The 21375-nt window shown below is 41.2% G+C and overlaps 1 protein-coding gene across 2 annotated transcripts in view; it reads right to left on the bottom strand.

The window, feature by feature from the left end:
- LOC103177167 (copper-transporting ATPase 2) overlaps window positions 1-21375 on the bottom strand; it is a 55493-nt gene that overhangs the window by 28710 nt on the left and 5408 nt on the right. The window contains exons 1-4 of one of the 2 annotated variants that reach the window (XM_007891203.2): window positions 7525-8019; window positions 4972-6193; window positions 3669-3956; window positions 1307-1470 (exon numbers count right to left, since the gene is read on the bottom strand). In XM_007891203.2, coding sequence (XP_007889394.1) covers window positions 1307-1470; window positions 3669-3956; window positions 4972-6193; window positions 7525-7773 — 1923 coding nt within the window. In that variant the 5' untranslated portion in view covers window positions 7774-8019. Of the gene's footprint in view, window positions 1-1306; window positions 1471-3668; window positions 3957-4971; window positions 6194-7524; window positions 8020-21375 lie in introns of those variants that run through there. The other variant, XM_007891204.2, reaches the window with a different exon arrangement.

The following is a 21375-nucleotide window of genomic DNA, read 5'->3' as shown; positions in this document are numbered from 1 at the left end:
TGTTTCCTCCTTATCTTGTACTGTTGGCACATGCTTTTATACAAGTCCACAAGCCCAGCATCTCCAGTACTCAAGTGGCCATTCTTCATGTACAAGGTCTGTACACCCTGCCACCACCGCCAACACCACACACCCAGCTCAGAGCTCTGAGGTCAAATGCAGAATTTCTACCATTGCCCAACAGAGATCACGCAACTTGTATGGAGAAATCAAATACTACTACTAATAATAATCCTTGCATTTGACATAGTGCCTTATCATGTCTTCGAGACGTCTCAAAGCACTTCACAGAATATACTGTGAAGTGAATTGACTATATATTTTGTGGGTGAAATGCGGCAGCTAATTGAATGACCAATTTATTATTATTTTTTTTATTTGAAGGAATTATTACCCCTGGAAAAACGATCTACCAATCAACTTACAACCAGCTTCCTACTTACTGCTAGGTAAACAGAGGAGTGTGGAGTCAGGAAACTTGACCAATGTTTCGCCCTGCCTGGAATTGAACCCAGGTCCACTCACTGGAACCATTTGGGTCTACAAGGAACTGTTTCAGTTTGCACAGTGTTTACCACCTGAAGAGCTTTGTCATTAACATACAATGTACACAGTGGAATATGATCGTTCACCCACACCCTCCCCAAAATATAGCATCCACCTACATTCAACCTTGAGCATTCAGTGAGTCAGAGCAATCATATTCATTAAGCCTGACAGATTGCAATAAAAAAATTCTGAATTTCAAATTAAGTTTTTTTTGTTTCACTTATTATTTTCCTCAATATCAGAACCCTGTGTGTAACTATAGAACATCATTAACCTTTCAGCAGCAATGAGACAGTGCCCAAATCCTTTCAAAGCAGCAAGATGATAAATGAAACAGAACTTATTCGGAAACTGCTCTCACGAAAGTGTATCATATGCAGGTGGTGATCCTCAGCTGTTGAATACTAATGGTAAATACTAATTTTACACATCATTTATAAAAATGTTGTAACTCAAACATATTTACCCATCACTATAGCCTACTAAGAACTGATACACTATTAATCACAGTGGTTTAAAATAAACACTGGATTCTGCAGTGTGAATCACTAACATGACAAAACGTACAACTTGCACTTATATGGCATCTTTCAACAACAACAACTTGCATTCTCACAGGGGAACGAGAGATTCGGCTCACATAGGCCAAACATCTCAAAGTGTCTCATAGAGATCACTGAGCCGGGGGGAAAGAAGAATTTGGAAAGGAGTGGGGTAGATAAAGAACTGATCAAAGGCACAGTCAAAGCATACTTACAATAAGTTCCAGTTTTCCATCCGAGCCATCATGGTCTTCTATAACAGTTGCTCCAAATCCTAGATCTTTGATAAATCCTGCAATTTCAGGTGGTTGTACAATGTCTGGATTATATTTCACTTCGGCCTTCCCTGCCATGAGAGCTACCAGAACTGAATGGATACCTAAAAAAAGTTTACATTTTTTGAGATATTCATCATAAAATCAGTTGGATTGAAGGTTTTTCTCAAGATTGCCTCTGAAAGAGTTAAAAGAGATTGGGAAGCTTTTTTTAAGCAGACCGTGATTAAAATATATAACGTGGAGCACTGCACTATCAGAGGTGTCATCCTTTGGATAAGATGTTAAATTGACTCTCTGTCCGCCCACTCAAGTGGGTGTTAAAAGATCCCATGACACTATTCAAAAAGAGAAGGGAATTTCACCTATTGTCCTGACCAACAATTTCCCAAATAAAACTGTTCATTCATTTCATAGTTGTTTGCGGGACATTGCTGTGCATAAATTGCCTACTATCTTCGCCCACAAATATAGTCACAGTAAAGTCCTGTAAAGTGTTTTGACAATGTGGCTGTTAAGGCGCTTTATCAAATGTAAGGATTATTAATTGTTGTTATAAGTTCTTTATTTGTGACAGTGTCGAAAACAATCCCTTCTGCTTGAATGTGATATAGAGGAGTAATTAAAAAAAACTTAGCGGCTCTACTGGTGGCACAATGAAAAATAGAAATTCTAATGCAAATGTCTGGTAGGGAAACACCAAAAATATAAGCAAACAAATCAAAACTGGATAGCACGAATGAAAAGTAATTAGGTTTAAAAGTAGCTTAAAGACTGTGACACAGATGACTGTAAACTCTCAAGCAAAGCTCTTATGGTTTATGACCACAATTTAATCTTTTAATTGTTGTGCCTTAGAACACTTCCAGACGTTATTCAATGTCTTGAAGCAATGTCATTTAATTTTACACTATATTAGTTACAAAGTTCCTGACACAAAAGGTTTTCCTGTTAATTGAAACTTACTAACCTGAACACTTTACAATGTTCCATTTCACGCCAACTCACTGTAATGTAGGACCATTAAATATAATCACACAACCTTTAACAATATGTGTTGTTAAACAAAAGTTTTTAATTTTTTTTTAAAATTCAGACTAAGTGGTGCAAGGTAAACGTTTCTGAGATTAAATTATTTATGGTCTCCTCACGCTATTTCCCTCAATTAAAATCAAGATGTAAATAACTTTTATTCTCGGCGATTTTCACACTTTCTCTTGAAGGCACCAACTCCTGGTGGGATACGGCTCCACCACACAGGATACCCCTTCATTTTTATTGGTCAGCCAAGTGCTTGACACATGCAGAAACCCATCACCATGCGTAAGAGTATCCAAACAAAGCTGAGATTTCCATGCATCCCACATGGAAATCCCAGCGCTAGATTGTTGGAATGGAATGTGCATTCTCTCCCTGGATGGAGACATCCTGTTTACCTAATTCGGAAAGTATTAGGCACAGGTCGATGAGGGCCAAGTCTTGGGGACCCCAGAGTGTGCGTTGGGGTACTGCTGGAGTTTAACCAGCTAAAGCTGCACAGCTTGTCATTCTTCATGGCTTATCCAAGACAGTGAATATTACCTATTGGACTGGGAGGAGGGGAGCCTGATCTTGTCCTTGCTTAATATTCGCTACATTTATTTTGCAACGGGATTCACTAAATAATGATCAGCGATGGGGCACAAAGGCAAATTGCAGTGCACAACAACACCACCACCACCACACAAGCATGTATAGAACAAAACACAAACGACGAAAGGTCGTGGACCCGAAACGTAGACTCACTTTCCTTTCTCCATTTTCCCAGCTCTCTCTGTTTTTGTTTCAGCCTTTATAGAGCCCCTTCATGCAGGATAGTGTCTTGGGATACAATGATGGTTACCTGTTCCACTGATGGTTAGCACGGACAGGGAAACCCACCTGAAACTTTCTAGCTGCATGATTTAGTGTTAAACAAGACTTGGTGGTTTTTACCAACGAGGCAATCAGGTGGAGGGGGTTGGGGCATGAAAGGGAGGGGGAGCTTATTCCACTTTTTCAGACATGTTTTTCATCACGTATCATCTTTACAAAACAAATCTCAAAGGCTTATTAGGGTGAGCAAGATATGGCACGTATTCTAAATTTTGAAAAATCTAATCTTATATTATTGTGTTAGTCCGTCAATGTATCCACACTGTCTGAAGGTTACTGAACAAAATAGCAATTTCAGACAAGCCAACGTGCTTCACGCTAAAGGGTTTGTACAACAACAATAACAATTTCCTTTTACGTATTTCAACCACAGAAGAAAACTGCTCACCTTCTTCTTTCTGAAGATTCCTTTCAATATTGGCAACACAGGAGGCACAGGTCATTCCAGTTACTTGTAGGAAGCACTTCTCGGATGGGGGCAACACTCCATGGTTCTCAGTATCTGGGTTGGATTTGGGGGGGAGAAACTCGAGGATGTAATCACTGGGTTGTGTTTTACCAATGTCCTTCATTTTCTTCTTCCTGACAACTGGTGCTTTTCTCGTGGCCAGCGGCGATGGTCTCTCTGAATCATTGGTGGTGGTGGTGGAGCAGGGATCATTTGCACCCCCAACATCTGCATTCAACACAGGAAATCAGAGATCAAATGGCGACATTAGCTTCCTCTCAAGCCTTTTTGCTGAGGAAGAATTTGTGGTGTAGCAGGTCTGGCACTTCACCAAAATATAACCAAGATGAATTGACTTCAACAAGGATGCCCAAATTGTAATAATAATAGTCATCCTTGCATTTGAAATAGTGCCTTATCACGTTGTTGAAACATCTCAAAGCGTTTCACAGGATGTACTCCACAAACAATCATGAAATACAATTTTTTATGGGGCTGATTATTACCCTTGGAAAACGATCCACCAATCAACTAACAACTGAGTTCATACTTACTGAGAGGTAAACAGAGGCGTGTGGAGTAAGGAATCTTCCCTAATGGGAATCAAATCAGGCCCTTTCGCTTATGAGTAAAGGGTGCTGACCACTACGCTATGGGACTCCACAATGTAAGGCAGGTTTGGAAGATATGCACTTAGGCAAATCTTGGGTTGTCTGCTGGCTGAGCGTCACAATTGGGAGCAGATATTTTCTGTATTTACTGGATGATCCACTCACTCCTCATATTTTGAAATTGAAAAAACAACAATTTCATTTTTAAGTATTTCAACCTTGCAAACAAAGGCTTTGAATAGCCTTAGCAGGCCCAATTAATCAATCAATGCTTCATAATCTACGTAAACATTTTGGCATAAATCATTCAACTTGCTTTGCACAAAAGTCCCAGGGTGTCAGCCTGACTCAGATGGTAGCACTCACCCTTCTCCGTCAGAAGGTTGTGGGTTCAAGCCCCACATTTTGACTGAGCTCATAGTATAGGGGGAGTGCTGCATGGTCAGGGTGTCGGCCTTCAGATGAGATGGCAGCCAATCTGTACAAAGCAATGTCCCACAAACAGCCATGAAGTGAATGAACAATTTTATTTGGGGGGGGATTGTTGGCCAGGACACTGGGACACCGTGAAGTAACAACAGCAATTGTATAAGAAATAAAGAAGCTGTCATATCGAGTTACTGCTAACCTACCAGACAAAGAGGCTATGAATCCCATCTCATCTATTGCAGTTCTCAATTCTTCAGAGTTTGTGAGCGATGGATCAAAGTGAATGTTCCCAATCTCTTTGGTTAACGATACTTTAATCGATTCCACACCTTTCCTTTGGGAAATCATTTTTTCTATAGACTCAACACACGAATTACAAGTCATTCCTTCAATCTTAATTGTTGTGCTAGTTGTCGTTTCCAAGTGTTCTTCGGCATTATAGCTTGGTTGGTGTGGGAATGGTGTAACCGGAACGGATGACAAAGTGGCATTTCTCATTTCAATCCCATTCAGAAGAGATACTTTAAATTTCCCTGGTGGTATGGCCTCAAGGGCTAATTTTAATGATGTTGGTGAAGTCAAGCTTGGATCATACTTTGCAATAGCTTTCTTACTCTCCAGAGACACTGTAATGCTCTGTACACCTGGGAGCTCTCTGAGATTTCCTTCAATATTACCAACGCAAGACTTGCAGTGCATTCCCTCTATGCAGAAAGCCACAGTTAATAAGTTACCTGCCTCTTTGATTTGTGAATTCTTGGCTTTATTGCTCTTTATGTTATTCAAACCATCATAGGTCATGGCACCTAGTTTTAGGGGAGCTAGTTTGCTCTTGATGGTGGCCTGAAAGCCAGCATCAATAATTTGGTTGCGGATCTCATCCAGCTGAATGATATAAGGCTGGTATATAACAATTGCTTCCCGGCTGTTAAGAGAGACTTTAATTCGCTGGACACCTTGCAATTTCCTGATTTTACTTTCAATTGTACTGACACACGAATGGCACGTCATGCCTTCCACCTTCATCTTCCCCACAGCTTCGAGAGGTAAGGGAACGGTTTGAAGTGAAGGCATCCTTTGGTTAGCAGGAGATGCTTCAAAGCCCATGTCATCAATTGCTTGACATATTTGTTGGGCGCTGATGACTGTGGGTACATACTTCAGCTTGGCATTACTGTGTTCAAGAAATACCTTGATGCCTACAATGCCCTTCACTTTAGAGATATGACCTTCTATTGATTGCACACATGACTGGCATGTCATGCCTACGATATTGATGGTTGTTGTGCTTGTGTCGGCTGGGAGAGGAAAAGGTTCGCCCAGGCTGGCTTCAAATCCAACATCATCGATGGCGTGTCGTAGGGACTCGGGGGTTTGCTGAGCGGGATTATAGACCAGAGTAGCATTGCTCTTCTCCAAAGATACCTGGAAGAAAACAAAATACGAGTTCATATTATCTTGAAGGAGTCTTAACGTTGATTTACCCCAAAGTAGCACTTGATTTCTGGAAATCTCCCATCTCACTATGTCCATCCCCTCTCAGTTTTTAAAACCATTCCAATAAAAAGCTGAAGACCTATTGTCTAATGTTCCCAATCCACTTAACAGGATTTACAGAGCAATGTCTCCAAACAGACATGAAATTTCATAATTTCATTATTAAACAAATGACCAATTTGATTTAGGGGATTGTTGACCAGAAAATCAGGAGAAACTCTTTTCTCTTTTCAAATAGTGCCATAGGATCTTTATCTTCCGACCTGAACAGGCAGACGGACCTCGGTTTAATGTTTCATTGAAAGGACGGCGCCTCCAGCAATGCAACACACCCCAGCAATGTACTGGAGTGTCATCTTAGATTATGGAGGTTCAAGTCCCGACGTCGGGCTTAATTACCTGATTAACTAAATAATTAACTGAGGTAAATGCCCTCCACTCCTCCTGATCCCACCACCTGCTCGGGTCCAAATTCCTGATTGTCAAGTGCCTTGGGACATCCTCTCAAAGTGAAAGGCTCTGTACAACTGTAATTATTTGTTGTTGAGCCAAGCTGACTCACACCTGTATGAGACAATGTGCAATGTCACTACAGTTGGAATCATGTTACCATTATGAAGCTCGTTCATGTCACAGACACAATGGATTCATTGTAATGCTAACTTTACTTTGTTCGAATTAGTTTGGTTATATACAGTATTACAGTAAAATCCTGTAGCGTATTGCTTAGAATGCTCGCTTCGTAAAATAGAGGACCCGGGTTCGATTCCCAGGCAGGCGGAAACCTTACTCAAGTTTTCTTACTCCACACATCTCTGCTTACCAAGCAGTAAGTAGGAACCCGGTTATTGGCAGATCGCTTTCTGGGGGTAATAATCCACTTAAAATGTTTTAAAAAAAAACATAATACATCCACACACAAGCAGGTCACTTAACCACAATTATTTGTGGGACACTGCTGTGCACAATTGGCTGTCACGTATCGCCCCAAAAACATACAGTCAATTCACTTTACATAGTCTGTGAAGATATCTCAACGATGTGATAAGGCTCTATATTAAATGCAATGATTATTAGTAGTAGTATTATTAGTAATATTATTATCTTAAAGAGAATCAGACATGTAGCAGTGCACTGTAGTAATATAGGGCTTCAGTAGACCACTTGAGTTTTACTCTCGTCATTCACGAATACATTCTTACTATGGTTTTTTGCCATCAAATGCCACAAACCCAGCTTCACCACATTAAAGTACTAACCTGATCTGCGCCCGTGCTAAGCCTCTCAGAGTTACAGTCACCCTGAAGTAAGTCTCCGTTCTTTTCACATGACGGTAGTTCCAAACAATCACTGACGATCCACGGAGCGCAAACACCGGTGGGTGACTGATCTGAACCTTCAGACACTGAGGGCAAGAGGTTGTCACCCCTCAGACAAGAATCCAAAGGCTCTGCCTCCAGTTTCTCCTGAACCCCAGTCATTCCAATCTTTCCTGAAGATCCACTCATCGTCGTCTAACGCAAGCTAAAGATTCACTTGTTTAACTGAAGTGATTTAGAAAGTTTAAAAAATCCATTTAGGTTTCGTTAACACCACTTCAGAAAACTAGTCTTTGCTGTAGCGCTCAGCCAAACTGAGTGCAAACTGAGTGCAGAGATAATCCTCACCAGTTTAACATACACAGCAATCTAGGGACGGGCTGCACCCAGTTCAAACAATGCCAAGCAATCACCTGTTTGCATTTCCTCCTCCCACCCCTCACGGACTGCTTGCAGCACTACCACACTGCACACGGAACTGTAAACTGGAAAACAGCTCAATGGAAACGCTCTGAGTTAAGCCGTGTGCATCTGTTACGTCAATTGATATATAATCAGATTCCATGGTGCTGATAGAAGTAAACACTGAATCTATTGAGTAATCTCAGGGCTCTTAAGTGCATTGCAACAGAATTATTTCCTTCACTAAAACTTTTAACCTAAATTAAACCTAAACCATTAAGCGTTCTGACCTGCTGAGTGTTCCCATCGACTTCTGTTTTTGTTGCAAGCCTTCTAAATTACTATTTTAACATTGTTGCAGGAGCACAGTGTTTAAAAACAGCATTTAATTACTTAATATTTTGTAATGATCATTGCATTTGATATACAATAGTGCCTTTTACGTTGGAAAGACATCTCAAAGCACTTCACAAGATTTAATGTAAAGTGTAGGGACTGTGCACTATGTTGTCACACGGGGCAGACAGTTTGCACGCAGTAATGTTACACAAAAGTCATAAAGTGAATGATCAATATTTTCTGGGGGATCATTGGCCAGGCACCGGGAGAAACTCTCTTTCTTCTTTTGAATAATGCCATGGAATCTTTAACGTCAACCTGAGTAGATAGACAAGTCCTCAGTTTAAAACCTCCAACAATATAGCTCTCACAAACTGTGTATTGTGGGCAAACTAATTAAACTAAGTTGAACCAGTCATCTAAATGTGCAGTTCTGCCAGAACTGTACGCAGAAAAATTTGTTGACATCAATTTTTGTGCAGCACACATAGTCTTCAGCCTACTCTTCTGCGAACCAATGCATTGATAATTCATATCTGCGCATTTCTATATGGGGAGATATCCATCTCACTGCAGGAAAATCTCACCCAAGGTGTCTGTACGGAGTAGCTCTGAACGGAGGCAAAAATCAGAGGATACTTACGGCTTTTGGCAGGTGAGTGAGATTCCCCGATACCTCAATTTATTGACCTTGCTATTGTAAGCTCATCCTCCTACTAAGGTTAGTCAATTTACTGACAATTGCAGAATAACACAAGAGAAAGTCTAGGGGGAATCCTTAAGTGTATGCTATAAAATTGAGCAATTGCTGACAGGGACGCTAAATAGTTGAGAGCCAAATAGCTGAAATTGGAAGAGCTACAAAGGGAACAGAATTTAGAAAAAGAGGGGAAAACAAACCTTTAAGTGTTTTGAGACTCTTAACAGAAACCCGTTTTAAGTTATTAGCTACTTATATTTATGCCTACTTTCAGTGCAGTAAATCAACAAGAGTGAAGCTGTGTAAGATAAACCCAGGACTGAACAAGCACCCGATTAAAGGTCACCTTCAAGAAAATACGGAACGAATGCCAGGCTGAGCCACAGAAATATCTTGCCGGGCAGTGCTGTCAATGGTAAACTATACAGTTTTAGTTAGTTATATGCCCCAATGCATACTCTGGGGTCCCCAATTCTTGGCTCTTGCCAACCTACACTGAATACTCTCTGGAATTAGGTAAGCAGGATGCATCCCTCTGGGGAAAGAGGTGCATATTTCATTCCAATAAGTATCTTTGGAATTTCCATGTGTAGGTAGTTTATATGGAATTCACAGTTTGGTTTGGGTGCTCCTAAGCATAGTGATGGGTTTCCGCATGTGTCAGACACCCGGATGACCAAAAAACATTGCAGCAGCAATGACAACAATTTACATTGATGTAGCCCCTTTCACGTTGGAAGGATGTCTAAAAGCACTTCACAAGATTCAATATAAAGTGTAGCAACTGTGTATTTTGTTGGTGAACGTGGCAGCACATTTCCATATAGCTATATCCCACAAATGGCCATGAAGTGAATGATTGATTTTATTTGTGGGATTGATTGTTGGCGAGGAAACCCGGGGGAAACTCATTTCTTTTTTTGAATAGAACCATGGGGCACAATATTGCCTCTAATCAGTAATAATAATAATCCTTGGATTTGATATAGTGCCTTATCACGTATTCTAGACGTCTCAAAGAGCTTCACAGAATATGTTGTAAAGTGAATTGACTGTAATATTTGTGGGCGAAACGCAGCAGCCAATTGCGCACAGCAGTGTTCCACAAACAGTTGTGGATTGAAAATGACCAATTTATTATTATTTTGTTTTTTGGAGGGATTATTATTAGGTGTGTGGAGTAAGGAGACTTGCCCAAGGTTTCGCCGTCTGCCTGGAATTGAATCCAGGTGTCTTGCTTAATCCCTTTAATCCCACTGCACCTCAACAGGTGCACCTAACCGACACGAACAGGTAGATGGAATCTCAGTTCAATGATCATCAGAACACAATGTCTATCCAAACACAAGGCAGATTGCTATCATCAGTTTTATTATTTTTATCAAGAATTATAAAAGTAGCTTGGCATTATATTATTTAACAAATGATCGTTACTTTACCCAGGTATCCTGCATACACATATTTAAAATAAAAACAAAGAAAAATCAGTTAAGTTTCAGTAAAAGAAGCCCATTGCGTCCCCACACCTGCTAGGATGCCAATGACAGCAGCAACATGAAATCAAAATGCCACAAATTTTTCAAATGCATTCATATTCACTGCCAGAAGTATTTGGAATTCCTGTGTATATATACACACGTGTATCCTGTATATACACACACACACACACCACACATACACGTGTGCGCAATTGGCAGCTGTGCTTTGCCCACAAAATATAGTCAGTTCACTTTACAGTATTTTTTGCTGAGTGTTCCCAGCGACTTCTGTTAAAAAAAAATACAACATCATCTGGGTCTGAGACACAGCTCTTCTCTCTCTGGTCTGCCTATTTTGTTGCAATCCCCCCCCGTTTGTTTTAGATCATTAACACCTCTTTAACCCATCATCCCCTGTCCTCTACCCTATTTTCTCCTTTGCCTTCCCTGCCCTGTCTCCCCCTCTCTCTGTTAGCCCTTAAAAGCCTCTCCCTTCCAACATGCCCCAGTTCTGACGAAGGATCATGGACCCAAAACATTGACTCACTTTCCTTTCTCCATAGATGCTGTCTGACCTGCTGAGTGGTCCCAGCCACTTCTGTTTTTGTTTCACTTTACAGTATATTCTGTGACACGCTTTGAGACATCTCAAGAGTTGATAAGGCGCTATATCAAATGCAAGTATTATTATTATAATAATCCCTGCTACCTCTGGTGAAAGCAAGTGAGTAGACCATGAATTAACAGCAGTAACCACTTGAAGCTTTTGCCAAGAAAAAAAAGTGGCAGTTGGTATGTACTTTAAAAAAAAACTCCCCCTAATTTCCCCTTAAATCTCATTACGTTGGAATTATTTTATTGGTAGAGAGAATTGCATACAATTTTTTTTTAATTTCACAACTCTGAAGCTCACCAAGAGAACTTCCACAAACGAACTGGTAGAAGGTAGCTATATTCAAGCCTCGATTAATCAATATGATCAAGTTACACAGGTCAAAATACAAATTTGCTTTTCCAGAATGAAAGCACACAGGAGTCATTGACCTTGCAGGAAAAAGGGGATGGTCTGGGGCGGGGGTGGTGGTTAGTGAGTACATGAGTACAGATCTTTTAAAAATAATTAATTTCTTTACAAATCCGACATTTAACATTTTTACGTGGAACTCTCAGTCAAGTTTGACAGTGATGGGTTTCTGTATATGTCAGACATCTGGCTGACTAAAGGAAGTTGCGAGAAATGATTATACAATTATAAGTAAACTGCCATAAACCATCAAAAGAAAGTTGTTTTCAAATTAATAAGGTGGTTTTGCTGTAGACTGTGAACCTTACTAATTTGTCCTTCAATTTCTAGATTGAATCTCATCTAGCCCAAATGCTTTGTGGACATTTAATCCTTCTACTTTTCTACCGAACACAAGTTTTATCAACTTCCACACATGCTGCGCATCCCTTCACCATTATAATTGTAACTGGGATTTGTTTGCAGTATTCGTTTCTAAGTGGTGTAAAATGCACTTTCAATATATACCTTCTGCTATTCCATCATCATCTATAAAGGTCCAACCCATTGCATCTCTCACAGACCCATCTGTTCTTTAGCTCACTGCTCACTCAGCTGAAATATTTTTATGGCCGTTTCAACAAGAGATTTGTCTCTTGTTGCACTATTTTCTCAATCTTTCTTTATCCAAGTTCAGCTTTTTTTTACTGTAGAAAGTCACCTACAAAATATTGCAGTCAGCACACTTTTCAGTATATAATAATAATCCTTGTATTTGATATAGCGCCTTATCACATCTTCCAGACGTAGCAAAGTGCTTCACAGAATATACTGTAAAGTGAATTGACTGTACATGTTATTGGTGAAACACAGAAGCCAATTGCACACAACAGTGTCCCACAAACAGTCGTGGATTGAGTGACCAAATTTTTTTTTAAGGGATTCTTACCCCTGGAAAAACGATCCATCAATCAACTAACAACCCGGTTACCATTGACTGCTAGGTAAACAGAGGCATGTGGAATAAGGAAGGCTGTCAGACAGTTGCCCAACATTTTTCCCCGCCTGGAGAATCGAACCCAGGTCCTCTTGCTTGCAGGATTAGTGCTCTGACCACTAAGCTGCAGGATATCCCGTGAAGTGCTTTGAGATGTCCTCCCAATGCAAAAGGCACTGTATCAAACACAAAGAATAATAGTTGGAATGCGAGTTGACATGTTGGTACGTGGCTTTTTTCCCCTGACCTGAGAATACCTTCATGGATCTATTAAATGACACCAGATTTGTCCTTCATGGTAGTATAGCAGGATAAACATTCAAATGTTGAGACCCCTGGTTTTTTTTTGGTAGATGTGTGAATCCTTACAAATGGACACATGCCACTGAATCTCTCTCACAAGTTGCTCTCCAAACCAACAAGTTCTATCTAATGCACAGATGCACACAGATGTGTGTGTAATGCACACACACTTGTGTCAGAGGTAGTAAATTTTCCCTTAAAGGTCTTCTGCTTGCATCGAAATTGCTTTCCTTGCCTTCTCTGAGCTGTCCTTTCTCCCTCATATCCACGCCACAACTGGCACCGCCTTCCACCACCTCCGGAATGTCGCCAGACTATGGCACTACCTCACCCCTCACGCTGCTGAAACTCTGGTCCACGCCTTTATCACCTCAAGACTGGACTATGGGAACTCTCTCCTCGCCGGCCTTCCCGGCACCTCCCTCCACACTGCAGGTCATTCAGAACTCTGAAGCTCGTGTACTGTCCCACACCAGGCTTCGCGACCACATCACTCCCACCCTCGCTCGCCTCCACTGGCTCCCCATCCCCCAGAGGATCGAATTCAAGATCCTCATCCTCACCTACAAAGCCATTCACGGCCTCGCTCCCTCCTACCTCTCCGACCTACTATCCCCCTACCTACCTGCCTGTACCCTCCGTTCCTCTGGCTCCGGTCTGCTCCACATCCCCCGCCCCAACCGCCCTACCATCGGTGGCCGGGCCTTCAGCCTCTCAGCCCCGAGGCTCTGAAACTCTATCCCCCAGTGCCTTCGCCTCCTCCCTTTCCTCCTTCAAGGCCGGTCTCAAGACCTTTCTCTTTGACCGTGCCTTCAGCTCCCCTCTCGACTCTCTACCCCCTCCTCGCTCCCTCCCTTCCCTCCCCTCAACCTGACCATTTCCCTCCTGCTCGGGTCCCGACCCAACTGTCCAGCGCCTTGGGACGTCCTCCCGACGTGAAAGGCACTCTATAAATGAAATCTTGTTGTTGTTGTTCTCAGTTAAATGAATAGGTCCTTGTTTCTGGATGAGAGGCTAGATGGCTGCAGCTTCAGTTTGCGCACCTCACCTCCATAAAAATAGACCACAAAAATTCAAGAAAGTCATGGACTATATCATCCGCAGGCCAGTTCAGCTCTTCAACGGTCCTGTGGCTGTCATTCAGTCACTCCAGCTTGGCAATCACCCCTGGTCATGGAGTCAGCATCTCTCTGAACAAAGCTAAGAGCTGAGCTGCCTTTGAAAACTGTTTGGGAAACTAAATCACTCAAATTGTTGATAAAATACTGGAATAACTGCACTGTTAAAGATGCATCACTGCTCCACCGCACTTCAAAATTATAGGAGTGTCAAGTTTGCCTCAGCGTCTGTAACTCAGTCACATTGTGAACATTAAACTGCCAGCACATTTTTACAATCTGTGCTTGGTAAACATATAAGAAAAATAAACCTACAACCACCAAAAACTGTGGCTCTCAAATAGAATTTAGAACTTCAAAATAAAGTGCTTTACAAATCGATTACTTTTAAGTGTAGTGACCATTGCTAGGTGAACCAATTTGTCATCCAACTTGCACCAGGAATGAAACAAAGGACCAAATTTAATCTGTTTCTAGTGAATTTGGATGATGTAGACATTTTACCTAAGAGAGCAGGAAAAAGAAATTCCCTTCTCTTCTTCAAAATAGTGCCAAAGATTCTTTAATTTTTCGCTCACAAAATACAGTCAATCCACTTTACAGTATATCCTGTGAAGCACTTTGAGGCGTCTCAATGGCGTGAAAGGTGCTGTATCAAATGCAAGGATATTATTATTATCAATTTACACCTGAACCAAAAGAGCAGACAGATAGTACCATAATAATCCTCACATCGCTTCCCAGCGAATATTATAAAGTGTAGTGAACATGTATCTTGTAGGCAAATGAGGCAGCTAATTTGTGCACAGCAATATTCCACAAACAGCCACGAAGTGAATGGCCAAATTTATTTGGGGGATTGTTGGCTAGGACAACCAGGAGAAACTCCTTTCTCTTCTGAATAGCTCCATGAGATTGTCAATGTCCACCTCGACCTAATCCCTCAAAGATTACTTATGTGGCTTAATTCACAAAGTTTTAACTAGTAAATTATTCCATGCAAGATTTCCAAACCCATTGTTTCCTGGAGTCTTCCTCATCATTGAATTATGGCAATATAATAATAATAATCCTTGCATTTGATATAGCGCTTTTTACGTCAGGAGGGCGTCCCAAAGCGCTTCACAGAACACACTGTAAAGTGAATTGACTGTGGGCGAACGCAGGCGAACGCGGCAGCCAATTGCGCACAGCAATGTCCCACAAACAGTTGTAGATTGAAAATGACCAATTTATTATTGTTTTGGGTTTTGGAGGGATTATTATTAGGCTCTGTGTGGAGTAAGGAAACTTGCTCAAGGCTTCGCCCTCTGCCTGGAATTGAACTCAGGTCTCTCGCTTGCAAAGCGAGTGCTCTAACCACTGAGCTACAGGACTCCATGCTAATCACTTTACTGAATACATAGCTTGAGGCATAGCAAATCTTCTCATCTCAGAACAAACATTACTGTGTGTAACTGCCTGCCACATTCTTCCACAAAGTACAGTCAATCCACTCTGGTAAATACTGTGAAGCACTTTGAGACGTCTTGTGATAAGGCCCTATATCAAATGCAAAGATTATTATTCCAGAACAAATAAAAGTATAGCACTGATTTCAGTACAATCCAAACAACATACACACAGTAAAACAAAGTTCACCCTATCTTGAATAATTGAGGTTGCTTCATGGGTAGGATTAATAGCTTCACAATGCCAAAGGTCTTTCCTGCTCTTTCACTGATTTTTTTTGTGTGCAAAAATACACATTACGGATTTAAATCGATAATCATTGATTTAGCAATACGTGAACCTTAATTACAACACTGTCCTTTGCGTAAACAACTAATAATGTAGTCCTGTAGCTCAGTAGTTAGAGCACCTGCCTTGCAAGCGAGAAACCTGTGTTTGATTTCCAGTGAGGCGAAATGTTGAGCAAGTTTTCTTATTCCACACGTCTCTGTTTACCAAGCAGTAAGTAGGAACCCAGCTGTTAGTCGATTGGCGGATCGCTTTTATAATAATAATAATAATAATAATCCTTGCATTTGATATAGCGCTTTTCACGTCGGGAGGACGTCCCAAAGCGCTTCACAGAATATACTGTAAAGTGAGTTGACTGTATATTTGTGGGCGAACGCGGCAGCCAATTGCGCACAGCAATGTCCCACAAACAGTCATAGATTGAAAATGACCAATTTTAATTATTGTTTTTGGTTTTGGAGGGATTATTATTAGGCTCTGTGTGGAGTAAGGAAACTTGCCCAAGGTTTCGCCCTGCCTGGAATTGAACTCAGGTCTCTCGCTTGCAAAGCGAGTGCTCTAACCACTGAGCTACAGGACTACATTATTAGTTGTTTACGCAAAGGACAGTGTTGTAATTTTCTGGGAATAATAATCCCTCAAACAAAATACCCATGATAATAATTTGGTCGCTCAATCCACGACTGTGGGATACTTCTGTGTGCAATTGGCTGCTGCGTTTCGCCCAAAAATATATAGTCAATTCACTTTACGTTATATTCTGTGAAGTGCTTTGAGATGTCTTGAAGACGTGATAAGGCGCTATCTCAAATGCAAGGATTATTATCTTATCCAACCCTACATTCCAGTCTGTAACCTTCATTCATCCACTTTGTACTATTGTTTTCTCCTTCACCCTTCATTGGTGTCCTCTGGATCTCTTGTTCCAAAACACCTTTATCTTGTCCTCGCCCTCACTGCCTTCACAAACCTAAAAACATCCCTCTTCAACCATGCCACTGATCAATACCAATTTCCCTGCTTGGTGTCTACCACACTTTTGAAGTGCTTTGAGCTATTTTCCTTGAACGGTGCTATGTAAATGCAAGTTGTTGATTCTATGCAGTGCAAACTGGGCAAGAACAATTAATTTGACTAAACTATAATGTATTTGATAATGAAACTTTCCTACAATAATGATTACTATTGTTTTGTCATCTGCCACAACTTTGCACTACAACACAAAACTATGCCTTTTTATTTTATTTGGTGATCGAGGTTAGGCCCCACTCACCCCTTTGAACCTCATTGAACCTAAGTTCATTCTTCAAGGGAACCCCACAGACATCCCTTCCCCAACCTCCCAAACTCTCTATGCCCCAAATTGTCAAAGGACAATGCAGACCTGTTGCATGTCTTCACGACCATTCGAGCAAGTCAGGTGACCCGATCGCCTCTACGCCGGGCAAACCTGGTCTGAGCCTTGTGACCAAGTACTCAAGCTGGTCCGTATTCCAGTATCTTCTCATTGTCAGGGCAGATCAAACGCCTCAGATCAGAAGTACTTAGCCAAAAGGCCGAGAAGAACATTAACAGTGAAGTGTCGCTTCGGTGGAATCATTGAAAGTGCATTGCACTCGTTTGGTGAATTTATATCTGTAGCTTTGCCTGCCATCCTCCCAGAAACAAGCGGAGGTGTTCCCTCAGGTGAATGGTGTACACATCTGTTTAAACTTAGATCAAAACAACAACAAAAACCATCACTTGCCTCAATGCATTAGACTCAAGAATTTGAAACCAAAACAATCTATAACTTTAATTCTCAAAACGTGCAAAGAAAAACGACATTTGAGTGGCACTTCCCTGACTGTCCAGCGCCTTGGGAGTTCCTCCCAACTTGAAAGGTGCTTTACAAATATAATTTGTTGTTGTTATTAATATTGTGAAAGAATTCAATAAGGAGGATGTTGACAGCCTTTTTCCACTTGTTGATGAGTCCAACACTAGACGACATGAATTTAAGATAGCCATTGGTAGATCTAATAGAGAATTTAGGCCGAACTTCTTCATTCATAGAGTGGTGAGAATGTGGAACTCATTGCTGGAACCAGTACTTGAAGCAAATAGTATCAACGATTTAAGAGCGATACTTGATCTATACATGTGGGATAATGGAATAAAGATGCACATTTTGAGACATTCTTCTGATGAGGAAAGGCACCAGATCAAACATAAGGATTATTATTATTAGAGTATATTAGAAGTCAAACCTACTTTAAAACATTGAAAGAAAAATAATAATTTACAATGTAGATGGTCTTGTACAGCCAGTGATTAAAGTACAGCACAAAATGTAAATAAAGTGAGTACAGAAAACAATATTTTTTATACAGAATATAGAACTGATTTTCTTTGCAAAAATCCCATGACTGTCACAAGAATCTTATTGGTGTTCTATGCAAGTTTTGCCACTAAGCTACAAAGACAATTCCAAAATCATGCATTTACGTATTTTTTTTAAAAAAATGCAGGAACTCTGAGAAAAACTCCCAGAAGAAAAAATGCGCTTATTGTAAGGCAAAAATCTGCAGATTCCTAAATAGCTCCAATTATAGAAAGATAAATCAGGAGTCACTCTGAATAAAATGTACTGATTTAAAGATCAGACTGCCTCACTTCTCTCTCATGACAACTTGCGATAGATTGCAATTTGCTATATTTAGCCACCAGTAAAGCACCACTAGTTATTCACTGGAAGATATATGGTCAGACAGGAAGCAAATTTGGAGATCAATCTTCCGCAACAAGACAACAAATCTGCTTATTCGGTCAAAATAAGAAATCCACTCATTTGGTGCAATAACACATCAGTCAACATTAGTGAGAGACAGCTCCACTGCCCCTTTGCTAAACAAAGTGGTGTTCAGGCTTGTATCCCAATTTTATTTGTGCCACATTCACTCCCAAAACACAGTCACTCCACATCCTGCGAAACACTTTGGGAAGTCTTCCCGTCATGAAAGTTGCTGGGGTGGGGGGGGGGAGGAGGAGGAGGGGAAAAAGTGTATTAGTACTTTTGTTTTTAGCTTAAATCCTCACAGTCTGTATGATCCAACATGGTTGTTGTTGAGGAGCCGTAGCTTGTCCAGTTGTTGCTCGTGGTCAGAGTTCATTCCTCTAACCCTGGGGATCATCCTCGTTGCTGTTTCTGCATAGCCTCTAGGGTCTGGTCAGTCACCTTATCTTGCGATGACCAGAACTGTATGCAGTGTTCAAGACACAGTCTGACTACAGCACTTTCCCCCCTGAAAATGACGCCTGGGATATAAACTCAACTGAATTGATTCCTGTAGCTCAGTAGTTGGAGCACGCGCCTTGAGCAAGTTTCCTTACTCCACATGCCTCTGTTTACCTAGCAGCAAGTAGGAACTTGGTTGTTAGTTGTTTGGCAGGCACTACTGTGTGCAATTAGCTGCCATGTTTCTCCCACAAAATCTAGTCAAGTCACTTTACAGTATATTCTGTGAAGCGCTTTAAGACATCTCAAAGATGTGATAAGACACTATATCAAATGCAAGGATTATTATTATTACTGGTTAGAGGTAATATTGGGCCCCTGGCCTCTTTGAGCAGCCAAGAAACTGAGTATTCCCCAAACAATTCTCTTTCTCGGTCTTCTAGTCAGTAACTCAGCCTAATTGGCAGTGCAGAGACGATAAGGAACTACCATTTGATATCAGGTGAATTCAGATAAGGAAGGACTGAAGACAATCACTTGCTCTTCCTTGAAATTATACCGTGGGATCCTTTAACCGTTGCCAGAACCATTGTGAACAAACAAAAGAGACCTTGAGCAATCGAGGATACCAGGGGGTCAGGATTAGGTAACAAGCTGCTATAATAATAATTCTTGCATTTAATACAGCACCTTATCACATGGGAAGGATGTCTAAAGCGCTTCACAGGGTTTGGTGTAAAGTGTTTTTTGATTGTGTATTTTGTGGACGAAATGCAGCAGCCAGTCGTGCACAGCAATGTTGCACAAACAGCCATAAAACAAATGATCAATTGGACTTGGTAGACTGTTGTCCAGGACACCAGGGGAACTCCCTTCTCTTTTCGATTAGCACCATTTAAAGTCCGCCTGAATGGGCAGACGGACGGGACCTCGGTTTAATGTCACATACGAAAGACGGCACCTTCGACAATGCAACACCACCCCAACCCCCCCCCATGTGACTATGTGACTTCAAGTCCCGACAAGGTATTTAAACTTTAAACCCACAGCCTTGTTTTTCAAACTTTCTTTTTCTGAATCAAATGCAGTTCCCCCCCACCCCACTCCACCCATTGAATACACGTAGACTTGTAGAGTCTTATCTTGTATATTCCTTAAAAAGAACCACAATGTAGTCTATTAAACCATGCAGTGCAACTGTGTTTCATTCTTCACATACAGAAAGGATTTCAATCACTGATACTACGCTCTGCCCACGGAATAATTTGCTGCTTTGTGGCCAAGCATTTTGCAATGCGATAGCAAGATGGAGTACAAACAAGACCATTAATTTTTCTATTAGATGCTTGTATACTCTGCTGATGTGGTGCTTTAAGTTCTTAATAATCTTCAGTCTAGTGCTGTATGACAAATAGACTTAAGAATTAAAGACTTAAGAATTAAGAATTTCCTTCGATGAAGCTACAATCAGGCTGGGATTTTTACAAGCAATTCACGATCTAAACTAAAATCACAACTTCAAAGAGTTCTACAAGCATGTACACCTGGAGTCCGTGTGTCAGGGGATGAATATAATTCTCAGTAAAGTTTGAATACTCTCAACCATGGTAGTGGGTTTCCACATGTGTCAAAAATCCAACTCATGTTCCTGAACTCTACGCATGAAAATGAAGTCAGAAATTTAATAGCAGCTAAAAAGACTGTAGGTTAGAAATTAATCTAATGTTACAAGTCATTACATTATACAGTGTATTCTATGAATCAACACCACCTATTAGATAGTGCCACTCACGAGGGCAGCATCCAAGAGCTCTTGTGGAGTCCTGTAGCTCAGTGGTTGCAGCACTCGCCTCGCAAGCGAGAGACATGGGTTCGATTCCCGGCCGGGCAAAACCTTGGGCAAGTTTCCTTACTCCACACGCCTGATGATAATCCCTCAAGNAAAAAAATTAATAAAATTGGTCACTTCAATCCACGACTGTTTGTGGGGACACTGCTTTGTGCAATTGGCTGCCGCATTTCGCCCAGAAATATACAGTCAATTCACTTTACAGTCTACTCTGTGAAGTGCTTTGAGACGTCGAGAAGAAATGAAAAGCGCTATATCAAAAATGCAAGAATGCAAGGATTGACAGTGGCGGAGCACATCTCCGAGCCTGGGGGTGGGGAAGGTGACCATAGGCACAATCGAACAGAAAGGTGCAACCTGAAGGTGGGAAGGAAGGGGCAAGGGGGAGGGATAGGGGAGAGCGTTCCAGAGTTTGGGGTATAATGGCTTAAAGCACAGCCAGAGATGGCGGAATGGAGGGCATGGAGGATATGCAGGAGGCTGGAGCCAGTGGGTAGTGGGTTAGGGAGTAAGCAGGTCGAAGAATTAAGGCGGTGCTAGGGCATGAAGGAATTTGAAGCTGAGAATTTGAAGCTGTGAGGATCTTGAAATTGACCATTTCAGCGATCGGAAACCAATGGAGCGTGGCTACAGCTGGTGTGA

The sequence above is a fragment of the Callorhinchus milii genome, unplaced genomic scaffold (genome assembly GCF_018977255.1).
Source record: "Callorhinchus milii isolate IMCB2004 unplaced genomic scaffold, IMCB_Cmil_1.0 Scaffold4, whole genome shotgun sequence".
Classification (NCBI taxonomy): Eukaryota; Metazoa; Chordata; class Chondrichthyes; order Chimaeriformes; family Callorhinchidae; genus Callorhinchus; species Callorhinchus milii.
The sequence above is the reverse complement of the archived record's forward strand: the minus strand, read 5'-3'. Positions and strand labels throughout refer to the sequence as shown.